The sequence below is a fragment of the Pseudorca crassidens genome, chromosome 14 (assembly GCF_039906515.1).
Source record: "Pseudorca crassidens isolate mPseCra1 chromosome 14, mPseCra1.hap1, whole genome shotgun sequence".
Taxonomy (NCBI): domain Eukaryota; kingdom Metazoa; phylum Chordata; class Mammalia; order Artiodactyla; family Delphinidae; genus Pseudorca; species Pseudorca crassidens.
In genome coordinates, this window is record NC_090309.1 from 26,054,098 (window position 1) to 26,068,989 (window position 14,892).

The following is a 14,892-nucleotide window of genomic DNA, read 5'->3' on the forward strand; positions in this document are numbered from 1 at the left end:
GTTCTTGAGGACAGGTTGCTTCTCGGCTTGGTCTGGACCTGTCACATCCCCTCATCCCTGGAGCTTAGTTCACTAGTTGTGAAGTATGACTATGATACTGAGTAACCAGACAAGGGCTCCACAAGGGTGGAGGCGGGTACTTTATAAATACCACAGGGGAAACGGAGGGCTGCTTTTCTCTCACATGCTGCTGAATCTCAGGATCTCGGCGAGGTCATAGCCAGTCACAGCAAAGGAGCTGCCTGCAGGATCACAGAATCGGGCACCACACACCTGGGTGTCGGGTACACACTCTCCATGACAGTGCTCCACCTGGGAGAGAGGAGAGCTGCTCAGGGCCTGCTGCCTCATGCTTGGGTCCTCATTCCACTCCCCTTCCCATTCCACAAGACACACCTCAATGTAGCCACCCTCTGGGCTTCTGCTTAGCTTCCAGATGTGTACAAAGGTGTCCTCAGCCGCAGAGAGTAGCTATAAAAAAAAAGGCAGGGAGGACCAGTGGGAGTCAGAACGTGCTGACCAGGGGACTGGTGTAGGCTGTAGAGCCCAGTCCAGGTGCCTGAGGAGGGGCCGACACTGAGTGGCAGAGATAAGCCTGTGGAGTTCCTCTCAACATCCCAGCACCAGGAACAAGGGTATGTAGGGACAGAGGAGGAGACTGACCTTGCCCACCTCAGGAGCCAGATCCAGGGCACAGATGGCCCGGGCGTGGGCGTCGATCTGGACATGTAGAGTTCCTGTACTGGCTTCATACAGACGCACTTGCCCGTTTCCATAGCCTGCTGCTATGGTCCCCTGCCACAGCTGCACAGAAGGGCACGGGACCCTGCAAGAGTGATACCCTACTTTGATTTCCCAGACCCAAGCCTACTCCCCACCCGGAAGCTACCTCAGGAAGGCCTCAGCCCCCTTCCGCCTCACCTACCCGAATCCTGGAATTCGGGTCAATAATTTGAATTCAGGCCCTGACTGCCAGACACACAGCAAGCCTGAGTCATCTGCTGTCACCATGTCAGCCACGCAGTCCTGAGGGGAAAGGCAGGATCAGCCCTTCCCTTTCTCCCCTGCTGGGTCCTGTATACAGGGCAGCAGGGGAAGGGAAGCAGTATTTGCATCTTTGCCTCTCCAGGGAAAGGGCAAGATGTGAAGCCATCACTGGCTGGAGGGGTCCCCTGGAGGCATAAAATGCTTTCCTTGTATTCTTTATAGTCTCACTCCCTACCCTGACCCCAACACACACACCATGTGTTTGGGTATATAATTGTCCTCATTGGATGGATGATGAAACTGAGGCCATAGTGTTAGGACCTTCTGGAGGTCTTGCAGTGAGCCAGCCACAGTCATGACTAGACTCTGGGCCTCTTGACAACCCCTAAACCCAGGCAGCCAACATAGCCCATGGGCCCAGCTCTGTGCCAGGTGCGGTGTAACATAGGAATTAGATGATACATACCCTGTTTTCAAGAGGTTTACAATCCAACTGGGGAGACAAGAGTTGTCTGAGGGCAGTATCAATTCAGGGTTCAGCTAAGGGAGATCAGCGGGAGCTGGAATAGGGGGAAGGCTTCCTGGAGAGGATAGCACTGGAGGTGGGCCTGAACTTACCGAAGTTCAGAGAAGGAAGCCACACATGTCAGAGCTGGAAAGTATCTCAGAAACCATCTGTCCCAACTCTTCCATTCACACCAGTATTGTAAAGTGTGAGTGAACTATTAAATGCCACGTAAATGTAAAGTATCTCAGGCTTCATCACTGGAACTGAGGTTGCTAAAGCCTAGGAAAGTGCGGCAATTTGCCCAAAGTCATCCAGCTGCTTCGTGGCAGAGCCACGGCTGGAATTGCCTCCCAAGGTGGGGAGGCCCCCAGATTCACTGGAACAGTAGGGGGAATCCACTCACCTGTCCCTGGGCAGGCTCGGTGGCAATGTCTGTGACTGGTGTCTGGTGCCCAGCCAGCTCTTCACTCAGTACAATGTTGGGACCCTTGGCTGGGATGTCAAAAACCAGTACCCGGCCTGACCACATTCCTGCAGAACCAGTGCTCCACTGATGGCTTCCTGATCCTCCCAGGTCTCCAGCCACCACACTCAGCACTCCCTCCATCCCAGAAACCTTAGTAACAAACCCACCTCTCACTGCTCCAACAGCCCCACCCCTACCTTCACTACCCTTTTCCTATCCCACCCTGCCCCTATGAACCCCACCATGGCTTTTTGGAGTCTCTCAGATCCCCCTTCACTCCCACCCTTCCCTCTAACACTGCACAATTTCCTCAGACCTTTGGCATCCTCCTGGCCAAAGGCTATACCCCTATACCTCAGCACCCCCCAACGCCCTGCCCTTGGCCCCCTCACCCACACAGATGAAGTGGCCACTGGCAGCAATTCCTCGGGCAAACACAGCCTGCACTGAGAGGGGAAAATGATTAGAAATAGCGTCTCCCCTAACCCCAGCAAACCCTCCCTACCCCCACCCAACCCACTCAGTCCTGCAGGTACCTAGAGAGGCATCTCCAGCATCCAGTGCATGCCAATAGACCATGACGGAGCCATCAGACTCATACATCTGGAAGACCAAGGCAAGGATGGGGTCATGACGCAGCTGACCTTTGCTGAGCTCTGTGCTGATTACTCCACATACTCATGTTAGCCTTAGCCCATCTAATCCTCAAAACCACCCTGGGAGGTAGGCACTACTTCTATCTCCATTTAACAGAGGAGGACACTGGGGCTCTGAGAAGTTAACTGAATTGCCCAAGGTCATACAACTTATAAAAGGGCAGATACTGGAGACGGCACTTGAGAACTGGAAAACAAGGAAGGCATGAAGATGAGAAATAAGGAAGAGGGGGCTAAGCATTTGAACAGCTTGGAAATGTTTAGAAATAAATGGGGTAAGGTCTAGGGGCCTTGGAGAGAAGTAGAGAAGACCCTAGTGGGGGAGGGCAGGAAGGTCCTCTTCTTACTTGTATTCCTCGATGTGAGGTGAGTACCAGCAATACTCGGAAAGGGAGGACACACCAGTGGACCTAGAGGGAGATGAATCAGAGTAGGAAGAAGTGGTCAGAGCAGGGGAATGAGGACTCAAAAGTGTGGAAATTCAGATGGTTAGGGAAGGCCTGTTCCTTGAGGTTTGGAGAGGAAGAACTGGTTTAGGGTTGGGTTCAGTAACACCACTCCTAACTCCACGCCTCACCTGGGTGATAAGTGGGGGGCTTACTCCAGCGCCCTCCTTAGCTTGGAGTTGGCGCTGGGCCAAGGGCACACCCTCAGGAGCAGCGCTGAGAAGCTGGGCGCTGGGTCCATGGACTACTCCAAAATGTGTGAGGTTGCGGCCGGGCAGCTGCAGCACACTGAGGTTGTTGCACAGGGCGGCGGCTGAGCCTCGAAGGGGGATGGAGCGCTCCCGGCGGAACATCCTTGGGGAGAGACGCCCGAATCACAGGCGCGCGGAAGACAGACGACAGCGGAGATTCCTGTGGGGGCTGGGAGGTGGGAGTGGGTGCTGTCACGAGGCACTGGGAGAGACCCCTGAGATTGAGTAGTGATGTGAATGAGGGCCTCGAGGATGGTGATGGGGGATCACATGGCGTGGGAAGGGTATTGTGGAGCAGGCAAGGGGAACCCTAGGGCTGAGTCATGAGGCGACAGGGGTTCCCAGAGGAGGAATTGCGGTGGCCCAGGACTCAGTGGCCCCAAGAGCCCGAGCCAAGGCGGGATGAAGCAGGGTAGCCCCCAGGCCCTTCCTCCCTCGCCCTGGCTCCCCGAAGCCCCCGGACCAGGTCAGAGTTCACACCAGCAGCTTGCCGGACACGAGAAGCGTCCCGTCCCTCCGAATCCGCCGCCACCATAGAGACGACGCACGTACGCACGGCCGTTGGGTGGGGCGAGCAACCCAAACGTGCAGCGCGCAGCGCTGCTGCCAGGTCAACTGTAGGCGGGGCGAGCCCGCCAGCGGCGTGGTTGCCGAGGCGACCGATAGGCGGCAGCAGCAGCGGCGGCGGGACAGGAAAGCAGCTGGATGCCCGGGGCTGGAGCTACAGCTGCGGCGATGACGCACGAAGGCCCGGTGAGCTTTAGCTCAGCTGAGGGTGCCCCAGAGCGGGGATAGACCGTTAAGATCGGTGTCCTGAACCGTGGGCCAGCTCTGTGCCACCCGGCGCCCGCCCTCCATGCGGGCATTCAAGATGACCAAGGAAGCCATGTCGGTGCACTAGGGCAGAAAATCTACACCTGCACCACGCCCACTCACAAGCATTTTCACACTTGGAACCTGAGGGAAAGGGGTTAAATGGGTGGTGCAGAGCTCAAGAACAAGAAGTGACTTTGGAAACAGTTAATGCATGTATAATGTTTCTTATACTGAGGTGTACCCATTTGAATGGATAAACCAGAATTAGGCATTGGGGAGAGGTGTTGCTAGATATGATACATTTCGAGAATTTCAGGAGGAAGAAATGGATTAAACAACAATTCTGAGGCTGTACTTGAAAGTCAATTGTTTAAAGCCGTTATCACGGGTGTCACATGAGACGCTGGGTGGGGAAGTCTAAGGAACCAACTCTCCCTACCTGCTCTGCTCTGGCCAAGCCTGGACTGGGCCATGGGCCATTCCCTGGGCTTGCCAAGTGGACTGTTCTCTCTAGCAGAGAGAGGAAATGAGGCTTAAGGGATTTTGAGTTCAGCGTGAGGTTTAGGAAACACCAGAGTTGGGGGAGAATGAATTTTGGGGAACACCATGTATGAGGCAATAAGGGTGGGGATGGGGAGGCAAAGGTTTGGGAAGATTACGTTGGGAGGTAAATTTTAGAAGGAATCAGGTTCAGGGAGACTGTTGTGGGGAAATGAGAAAGGTCCCAAGAATCTGCTACTAAATTCCTATGTCCTTAATATGGATTTTGGGGGGACTAGATTTTTCTTTTTCAGTGGATTTTTCTTGATTATAAAAGGATACAAAGTCACTGTAGAGAACTTATAAAATGGAGAAGAGTGTAGGAAAGAAACATATCCACTATTACAATTTTTGTGCTTTCCTTTTCTTCAACACATCGGTTTACATATCTGAGATCATACTTGATGTGTAATTTTGTATCCTGCTTCTTTCAGTTAACATTACATCATAAGTATTTACCTATGCTATTGTAAATTCTTCCTAAAGACTGCCTTTAATCATTGCATAATAGTCCATCATATAGGTAGCACACAATTAGCCACCTATTCTCTTTTTTTTAGATGTATGTTTTCAATATTCTGCTATTATAAATGACATCACAGGGACTATTTTAGAGAATATATATTTTCATTTCAGAATATGCCTTTGTGTGTGTTCATAAAACTGGAATTGGTACTTTTGAAGGTTGGACAGCTTTTCAAAAGTTTATTATCAACAGTTCCACTTTTGTGAAATATTATGTCCTTTGCTTATTATCCTTGGAGGTCTTATGATTTTAAAAAATTTTATGCATTTTTAATGTATTGGGGGATATTTATCCTTTTTTAAAATTTGTTGCTCATATTTTTTGTTTAGGAAGCAGGATAAAGTCAAACTCTGGAGTCAGACAGACTGGCATATGAAATATGACCCCACTACTTCCTTGCTCTGTTGTCCTGGGCAAATTCTGTAAAATGGGGATAAAAATAGTATGTAGTCTAAAAAATGTAGGAATTGAATCCATGTATGTGACTGATATACTTTAAGTGCCAGTAAATGAAAACTACTATTATCACCTTCTAATTAGGAATGTTTTTTTTTAAATAAGCAGAGGAAAATTTGACATATATATATATATATATATATATACTTATCTATCCATTTCTTTATTATTTCTTACATTACTTTTATGCTTAGGCAGCTGTTTCTCACCCAGAGATTATATGACAATTTAAACTATTTTCCCCTACATTTTAAAATAACTTTATTTATTTTTGGCTGTGTTGGGTCTTCACTGCTGCGTGCGGGCTTTTCTCCAGTTGCAGCGAGCAGGGGCTACTCTTCGTTGTGGTGCGTGGGCTTCTCATTGTGGTGGCTTCTCTTGTTGCAGAGCATGGGCTCTAGGCGTATGGGCCTCAGTAGTTGCAGCACATGGGCTCAGTAGTTGCAGCACGTGGGCTCTAGTTGTGGCTTGTGGGATTAGTTGCTCCTCAGCATGTGGGATATTCCCAGACCAGGGATGGAACCCATGTCCCCTGTATTGGCAGGTGGATTCTTAACCACTGCACCACCAGGGAAGTCCTATTGACTTTTCTTTCTCAAGTTCTTGAACTTGCAAGAGTTTTGAACACTTTGAACTAGTGCAAATAGCAAGGACTGTGCAGTTAGAGCTATATATAGCCTGGGTTCACTGTGTAATCCCAAGCAAGTGGAGGTAAACTCCTGTCAGGTTTCAGTTTCTTTGTCTGTAAAATGGGCTAGTGAGCTGTTATGAAAATTAAATTAGCTAGGTCACACACCTGAAAAGCATCTGTCACATGGTAGTCTCTTAGTAAATTATCCCTCTCTAAAGGCTTTCTTTCCTACTAGACCACTTGAGGAAGCTTCCTCCTAGCCCATAACTGCTTCTCCACTCCTTAGTTTCCCACCCTGATTGCCTTGTTCCTTTCCCACAGAGGCAGGTCCGAGACCGCGGGGTGACCCGATCCAAGGCGGAAAAGGCGCGGCCGCCTACGGCTCCGGTGGTGCCGCAGGTGGACATAGTGCCTGGGCGGCTCACTGAGGCTGAGTGGATGGCGCTCACGGCTCTCGAAGAGGGCGAGGAAGTGGTGGGGGACATCTTGGCTGATCTGCTGGCCCAAGTCATGGACTCTGCCTTTCAAGTCTACCTGACTCAACAGGTCGGCCTGGATCCTTGTTCTCCAGACCCATCTCCCCTCTCCCTGACCCCTCCCTGCTGGGCTGAGACCCTTTCTCGCCTCTGCAGTGCATTCCATTCACCATCAGCCAGGCCCGGGAAGCCATGCTGCAGATCACCGAGTGGCGCTTCCTGGCCAGGGACGAGGGAGAATCTGCAGTGGCAGAGGACCCCACATGGGGCGAGGACGAGGAACCCTTGTCTTGCACGACGGATGCCTGGGCTCAGGGATCCGTGCCCGTGCTACACGCGCTGACCTCGGTGGGGCTGGAGGAGACCTTCCAAGGCGAAGTAAGCTCAGCCCCCAGCTACCTCCCAGCTGTCACCGCTGCCCCCGCTGCGTCTTCGATCTCCTCAGGGCCTCACTGGACTGCTCCAACCTCCTCTCTACCCTTTCTGACGTCTCACCACTCACCCCTCACCTCCACCCTGGTGCATTTCCCCAGGACCAAGAGAACGTGGACCAGATCCCTTTAGGAAGATCGTGGATGGATACAGGCTCTCAGGAGCGGATGGAATCTTGGGAGCGTCCTCCTGAACTGAGAGTCACCCCGGGCCCCCTACCCACCCCGGTCCTGTTTCAGGAGACAGGGCCCAGGGGTCCTTTAGAGAAACTGGACGACCAGGCGAGGGGCCACCTATTTGCAGTCGGATCCTTGAACGCGAGCAGCCAACCGTCGAAAGAGATGGCGCCCGCCGGCAGTCCCCACCGTTCTCTGGAGCTGTCCTTGGTAGCCAGCCCTCAGGCCTCTGTCGAGAGGGCACAGCCCCTCAGCTCTCAGTTCTCGCTCGAGGACCTCTACTATTCCCAGCCGCAGCCGTACGCGGTTGGAGACCGGCCGGAGCTCAAGGAGGAGAAGATGCCCCGCATCCCCTCGGTCGTGTCGGTGTCCGGCCCCTCTGCGGGCGGCCCCACCACGCTCAGCGCCTCCGGGGGGTTCCAGCCGCAGCAGCCCGGGCGCGCCGATGCGCGGCCCAGCGCGCTGCACTACAGAATGGGCCGCAAGGCGGCGATGGCGCGCCTGGACCCAGCGCGGCTGTCGCGCCACTGGGTGCGCCCGCTGGCGGAGGTTCTGGTCCCAGACTCCGAGACGTCCCCCCTGGAAGCCTACCGCGGGCGCCAGCGGGGCGAGAAGATCGAGGCCCCAGCCGGACCGCAAGCCTCCGCCCCCAGCGTCCGCGTCTCCCCGTCAGTGTTCTTCCCTATCGCACCTGGCGTTCCTTTCCGAGCGTTGGGCCCCGGCCCCAGCCTCCAATTCCCTACTTTAAGTTTAGGCCTACCGTCGCCAGGTTTTGGTTCAAAGCTGCCCTTCGCTAGTCCCGGGCTCCGTTTTCTTGCCACACACCCGGCGCGCCCCGACGTGGCCCGCAGCCCCAGCCCCAGACTATGGCCGGGTGCCAAGTGGCCCAGCGGCTGGGAGGGGGAGGGCGAGTTGCTGGGAGAGCTGTGGGCTGGCCGCACCCGCGTACCTCTGCAGGGCCTGGACCCTGGGGACGGGGAGAGCCAGGATCCTCACAAGTGGCTTCATCCCGTGCCCCGAGTTCTCGAGGCCAAGTGCCAGGTGATGCGGAAGCCCGTGTTGCTGCCGGAAGCACTGGAGCTGGCTCCTGGTGTGAGCATGTGGAACCCAGCCACCCAGGTGCTGTTCAGCTCTGCTGAACCTCAAAAGGAGGACAAAGAAGGTGGCACCTCTCCTCCACCCACATAGGTGCCCCAAAGCCCCAGGTGACCGTGGCACAGTTAATGAAGAGCTCAACCCCCAAAATGTGGTCACTCCCCTCCAAGCGCCTGCCCCATTCTGAGCCCTGAACCTCAGGCAGTGTGAAACCTACCTTCCTTCTGTCTGCTTGCCAGAAATAAACACCTGAGTTGCCTTAAGTATTGGCCTGATGTCTGTCAGTTTCTTCCAAGTGTGTGCTCTCGTGAACTGGAGTGGTCTAGAAGAATATAGAACACTGACTCCAGGGAATAATTCCATTACACCCTTAGGAGACCCTGCTTTAGGGCCAAGGTGGCTCCCCAGCAGAGGCATTCTGGAGAACCATCCCCATCCCCACAAAGGAGCAGACATAAGGGTTCCAAGTGGGGTCTGCCTCAGTTTGGAGAATTTATAAGAGTCTCCTTCCAGTAGGGGAAGAAGGGGATGACCCCACTTAAGCACAGAGTGATTCGAGACATGAGGAAGTTAATTTCCAGTCCCTGGAGCTCTGTCAGTTCATCTTAGAGTGCAAACCCAAGTTTCACTTGGAGACACATTTGAGCCTATGCAGGGTTTAGGGAAACCTGGACTCTCTTGATCTTTGACTTGGACCAGCAATGGAGTGAAGCAATCAGATAGCTAGGGAAAACAATTTAAGGAGGAATTCACTCTCAGTTTCAAACGGGATGCTCAAGCACACCCACGAGTGAGTGCCTCCTTAAATTTTGTGCCTTATGCTCCACACCAACCTCTTGCCTAGTCCTACTCAGCTTTGACTAGTCCCTCCCCACCCTCCCATGGGCAGCACTTCCAGTGGCAGACCAGACTTCGCTGCTATGTCACTGTGGTCTCTACTCAACACCCCAGTCTGGGGTCCTGGCTCTGTCCTCCTCATTCTGGTCCTCCTGCTTAGACTAAGTGTGCAGGTCTGGCATAAGTTGTATCTTTGGGACCTCCAATGCTGCTCCACGGATTTGACTGGGAAGATAGCAGTGGTGACTGGGGCCAACAGTGGTGAGTGCTCCTCCTGCCCTGTCACTTCACTAAGGGCCTCAGCCTCCAACAGCCCCAACAGGGAGGGCAGGGAGGAGGACCAGCACCCACCGTCAGAACATTTGTCTCCCCCCGCACCCCCCCCCACCACGTTGCCCTTTAGTCACTCCCCAGACTAGCATACTCTGAAGCTTCCCTCCCACAGGCATCGGGAAGGCTGTATCCCAGGAGCTGGCCCGCCGCGGGGCTCGTGTGATCCTGGCCTGCCGTAGCCGGGTGCGTGGACAGCGAGCCCTGGCCGAGATACAAGCGGCGTCAAAGAGCAACCGTCTCCTGCTTGGTGAGGTGGACCTGAGCTCTATGAACTCCGTCCGAAGCTTCGCTCAGCGGCTTCTGCAGGAGTATCATGAGATACATCTCCTGGTTAACAATGCTGCAGTCTGTGGTATGTGCCTTGACTGCTTCCCCTAAGCACATTTCAGGAACCTCCTTTCTAGCTCAGGGGCCCCAAAACAGGCATCCTCCAAGCCTAACCTGTACAGACCATGGAAACACTGTAATTCAGACACTATCCTAAAAAGCCTACCTTAAGTTATAGCCTCAAACTTCATCGCCCCCATCTCAACACATCCATGCTCCTGTGGCATTTCTACTGAACCCAATATGTCCTCCCCAGACTTTGTCTCCCTCAGGGTCCTCACTCCATCACCCACCACCTATGTTTTCATCTTCTCCCAGGATTCCCCACTACACTTACCCCAGAGGGCCTTGATCTCACCTTTGCCACCAACTACACTGGACCCTTTCTGCTCACAAATCTGCTCCAAGGTAACGAAGGAGGGGTGCTTACCTTCTGTGCCACCCCCACTTTTCCATTCCCCCGGCATTTTTGTGCTTACTGTCTCCCGTGGTCATCTCCTTTCCCTTGGCACCCAGATGCTTGCTGAGCAATGACCCAGCATATTTTTGCTGTACACAGCAGGGAACCCACCTGGCAACAGTCAGGATTAGGAGGCTGGTAATGGAATCAGTCAGCCCCAGATACAACCAGCAAGAGGATGTAAGATCTACATCCCACCTCTCTTTCCCCCAGCTCTGAGTTCTAGCCAGACTAGTAGAGTCAGTCATCTCAACAAAAGCTTCTTGAGGGTGGTATTAGGCTACTAGAATTAAGGAGGTTTGTATTCTTCCTAGGGAGTGGAGGGGTTGGGTGACAGGCACATTCTCCCTAACATTTTCTTTGGCTTGTCTAATAGCCTCTTTAAAAGAAAATTAATTTTTTGGTCAGGTATGACATGTCCAAAGTACAAAAGGGTATGCAGTAGAAAAAAAAAAGACAGAAAGAAAGAAAGAAAAAGTCTCCTCCTCTCTTGGAAAATCAGCTACCCGTTCCCCTCCTGGGAGGCAACTACTATTGCTAGGTCTCATGTACCCTTTAGTGGGTGATTAAATTAGCCCCAACTGGAAAGTGAACAAAGAGCAAGGCCAAACCCTATGCATTTGTAAGTATAAATATTTCCCCCCCCTTTCCAAAAATTATAACATGCTACAATACCCTGTCTGTACCTTGCTTAGTAATAGTTTCTTAAACTGCCTTCTCTCCCATCTTCCCTTCTCTAATCTATTCTCCCTTCTGCCACTTCTAAGAAATCACCTTTCATCATATCACTTTCTTGCTTCAAATCCTTTGAAGGAACTCTGTACTTTATATAATAAACTAAATTGCTTCTCTCTCCTTAAAAGACCCTCTGCAGGCTGAGAGTCTCACCTTTGCCTTTCCCAAACCCACACCCTTATCTCCAGCCAGACAATCTGTATCTCTTGGGCCACACTCTGTTTTTTAATTCTGGCTGTGCTTTTGCACATGTATTTCCCTCTATCTGGAATACGCTTTCCCATCTCTTTAGCCTGTCTAACTTAATTCAGCTGCCAACACTCAGCACAGATATCACTCGTGCTGTGGATCCTGCCCTGACACCTCTGCCTCCCCCAGCCGTCCCCATTTACAGGACTCCCTTAGTCCCTGTACACATCTCTGTTCCTGCACTGCATGAAGATCAGTCTCCAACTAGGCTGTGAGCCCCTTTGGTCTTCATGTCACTATGTCTGCAAGTTTGGAGTTCACTGTCCTCTTTAAGAATAATCTTGTCTCCAACAAATTTTGGCTAAATACCTCCTGCTCTAGTTTTCATTTGTGATTCTTCATTTAAATGGGGGGCTCAAAATAGTTTTAGCATTTTGAAACAATAAGTAAACTCATATGTGACAACTACAATTTTTTTTTCAATAATTTTATTTATTTATTTATTTTGGCTGCTTTGGGTCTTCGTTGCTATGCACAGGCCTTCTCTAGTTGTGGTGAGAGGGGGCTACTCTTCGTTGCAATGCATGGTCTTCTCAGTGCGGTGGCTTCTCTTTGTTGCGGAGCACTGGCTCTAGGTGCGCGGGCTTCAGTAGTTGTGGCACACAGGCTCAGTAGTTGTGGCTCGCGGGCTCTAGGGCATAGGCTCAGTAGTTGTGGCGCATGGGCTTAGTTGCTCTGCAGCATGTGGGCTCTTCCTGGACCAGGGCTCAAACCCATGTCCTCTGCATTGGCAGGTGGATTCTTAACCACTTCACCACCAGGGAAGTCCTACAACTTTTGATACTTTATATAATCCAGACTTTTTTCTGTATAGTTAGGAACTCTTTTTTTTTTTAATTTACTTCTACCTGTTCTATTGATAGTAATTTTACTTTCACTCTTTTGGAAGATAGTTAAAATTTTAAAAAACCCACACCTTCCCAAGTATTTCTGCACACATTTCTTTTCCCCCTAAACCTAGCACCCATATGTCCTTAGCACCTAGCGTGGTGTCTGCCATAATACAGGGTCCTAGTGAATAACTGTGGAATGAATAAGTAAAAGAATGAATGTATGAATGTGTGAAAGACAGTTTTCACAGCATTTCGAGCCTCTCCTTCCCCTTCTTAGCCATCAGCAAGATAAAAATATAAACAAGGATTAATTAAATTAGCTCCAGCTGGCAAGTGAAAGAAAAGGCAAAACTCCACTTTTACTTTAGGCAAAAAAAAAACAACCCACTATAATAAAACAAGAGGAAGAGCATTAGGAAAACAGCTAATAAAAATGAAGTCTCAGTTCACATTATGCTGTGCCTCTCCTGGGCGCCTGCCTGGGGACCCACTGACTCTCTCCTGAAAGCCTGGGATGGTCCCTGTCCTCCTGGAGTCTCATGGAGAAGCAGGTTGGGGAGTGGGCATGGGAATTTACTCTAGTACTTGGATTGAAGGTGTGTGGTCCTCTCTCTACCCAGGGGCCCTTCAGCGGGCAGGGTCAGCCCGGGTAGTGAATGTGTCTTCCTTCCGGCAAGCACATGGGTACATTGATGAGGAACATCTGATAGGGGCTGGTAGACCTTTGACCTTCAACCAGAACTATGACTGCAGCAAACTTCTTTTGGCCTCATTCACTGGGAAGCTTGCCCAGAGACTGCAAGGGACAGGTAACTGCCTCTGACACCCCCTACTCCTCCACTCCCAACACTTCCCATCTCATTCCAATATATTCTGGCCATATAATACTCCCAATATCCCCCAAGCCAGCTGTTAATATCCTCCATTTATCATCTGTGCACCCTATGTTTCTCTCAACCCCATCTTCATATCTCCCTTCGTCCTTTTCCAACTCTTTCATCACCTACAACTTCCCTCTCCTCCAACATCATCCATCATGTTCCCCCTCAAGATCACCCAACACTTTCAAATACTTATGTCTCCTTACTGGCTCAGATATCACCGTTCATGTAAGTTACTAAACACTGACTTCCCTGGTACCACCCCCAGGTCTCTTGTCACCTCTACCCGACAGATCTGAAAGGATCCTCCTCCCCTCATTGCACATTGCAGAACGACACTTAACCCTTTCTTCCCAACATCCTCCTCTCACTTCACTTTGTACTGCATGTGTCTCACCCTCTCAGGTGTGACTGTGAACTCTGTGGACCCAGGTGTTGTATACACGAAGATCATGAGGCATTTCTCTTGGCCATATCACTTCCTCTTCTGGCTCCTCAGCTTCTTCTTTAAGGTGGGTAGTGGAGGGTGGGGCAGGGCTCTGCTGCTGAGTGTCCTTTACTCCTCTTCTTCCCCCGTGTCTCTACAGGATAGCAAACAAGGTGCAATCCCAGTCCTCTACCTGTGCTTGGCAAAGGAGCTGGATGGCATTTCTGGAAAACATTTTAACAGTTCCTGTGTGATAACTCTTCCCCCTGAAGCTGCTCGGGATTGTCACGTGGCCCAAAGCCTCTGGAATACCTCAGTCCGACTAACAAACCTAGACAAGGTGGACTGATCTTCTGTGACCCCTGCCCTAACTAGCCACCCTCTCCTTGACTCCCAGCCCTTACTCTGATTATGCCTTCTGTTTGCTGGCTCCAAGAATCAATCTCTTTGTCCAGTATAGTGACCACTTGCTCTTCCTGTTGGTTCAGGGGCGTGAGAGCTCAGATCAGCCAAGGGACAGTTTCAGCTTCTACTTTACTGCTAGTACTTTGATAGAAGTGTTCATGTCTTGGGAACTAGGATCTCCAAACCTACCGAGTCCCATGTTGTGGTAATGGGGAGTAAGACTCCTTTTGGCGGGTATTAGATGTACCAGTAAGAGGGGAAACTTCTACCTGTGCCTCTTGTTTCCTGGCCTTGGGGGAGACGGTACCACATAGTGTCCTCTGGATTAAGGCATATGCCACATCCTGTAGGAGAGCATCCCAACTTCATAGGGTGTTGTCTCCCAGCTGGTAACCATTCCACCTTTCTGTCAACCAGCTGCTCCTGGGTGCTGAGTCATGCAATAAGGTCAGTGAATTCTGAGAGTGAGAGTGCATTGCTTCTTTTAAATCTACATAAAGTTTGGAATCAGCTTTTCAACTTTCACATACACAAACCTTGTTGGGATTGCACTACATCTACTTGGGAGGATTGAAGTCTTCACGATAATGAGTTCTAAACATGAGCAAAGTGTACTTTTGTCTATTTAAATCTTCTTAATATCTTTATAAAATTTTGAATAATTTTACCCATAAAGATCTTGCACAAGTTTTATTATATTTAATTCCAGATACCTTACTTTTTATGCTATTGCAAATGGTATTTTAAAATTTGTATGTTAATCATACATCAAGCAACTTTATTAAGTTATCTAATTCTGACAAGTTATCTGTAGACTTTTGGTTTTTCCACATAGAAAATCACACCATCTGGGAATAATATTTATTTCTTCTCTTTCAACTATTATAAATTTTATTTCTTTTCTTAGACCTTAATTGATTTTCTAGTATTAAACCAAACTTGC

The 14,892-nt window shown here is 50.6% G+C and overlaps 3 protein-coding genes across 4 annotated transcripts in view; 2 read left to right on the plus strand and 1 right to left on the minus strand.

The window, feature by feature from the left end:
* Positions 1–124: 124 nt before the first annotated feature.
* Positions 125–3,939, minus strand: WDR54 (WD repeat domain 54). Of its 2 annotated transcripts, none has more exons than XM_067704623.1 (10): positions 3,795–3,939; positions 3,195–3,483; positions 2,965–3,027; positions 2,498–2,564; positions 2,354–2,407; positions 1,899–2,026; positions 926–1,026; positions 673–826; positions 397–471; positions 125–312 (listed from the first exon to the last, which is right to left on the minus strand). In XM_067704623.1, exons 2-10 carry the CDS (start codon positions 3,414–3,416, stop codon positions 181–183), a joined length of 996 nt encoding a protein of 331 aa, XP_067560724.1. In that variant the 5' UTR covers positions 3,417–3,483; positions 3,795–3,939; the 3' UTR covers positions 125–180. The 2 variants fall into 2 exon arrangements, with proteins under 2 accessions (XP_067560724.1, XP_067560723.1); XM_067704622.1 differs by having other exon boundaries at positions 664–826.
* C14H2orf81 (chromosome 14 C2orf81 homolog) lies at positions 3,430–8,725 on the plus strand. The gene is given in 4 exon segments (XM_067704611.1): positions 3,430–4,067; positions 6,605–6,829; positions 6,916–7,254; positions 7,257–8,725. Coding segments are annotated over 4 exon segments (1,911 nt in total). The 5' UTR covers positions 3,430–4,019; the 3' UTR covers positions 8,556–8,725.
* Positions 8,726–9,338: 613 nt separating this feature from the next.
* The window catches only part of LOC137206064 (retinol dehydrogenase 12-like), a 5,561-nt gene continuing 7 nt past the window's right edge, over positions 9,339–14,892 (plus strand). Inside the window, exons 1-6 of the mRNA XM_067704625.1 lie at positions 9,339–9,560; positions 9,745–9,984; positions 10,278–10,367; positions 12,857–13,045; positions 13,523–13,629; positions 13,705–14,892. The exon at positions 13,705–14,892 is cut by the window's right edge and continues 7 nt beyond it. Coding sequence (XP_067560726.1) covers positions 9,344–9,560; positions 9,745–9,984; positions 10,278–10,367; positions 12,857–13,045; positions 13,523–13,629; positions 13,705–13,893 — 1,032 coding nt within the window. The 5' untranslated portion in view covers positions 9,339–9,343 and the 3' untranslated portion in view covers positions 13,894–14,892. The remainder of the gene's footprint in view (positions 9,561–9,744; positions 9,985–10,277; positions 10,368–12,856; positions 13,046–13,522; positions 13,630–13,704) is intronic.

Coding starts and splice junctions, on each gene's coding strand:
- WDR54 (XM_067704622.1), bottom strand. CDS start 3,416: ATGTTCCGCCGGGAGCGCTCCATCCCCCTTCGAGGCTCAGCCGCCGCC. Junction 2,408..2,497: donor TGCTGGAGATGCCTCTCTAG/GTACCTGCAGGA, acceptor TTCCCCTCTCAG/TGCAGGCTGTGTTTGCCCGA. Junction 472..663: donor TGGCTCCTGAGGTGGGCAAG/GTCAGTCTCCTC, acceptor TTTTTTTTATAG/CTACTCTCTGCGGCTGAGGA.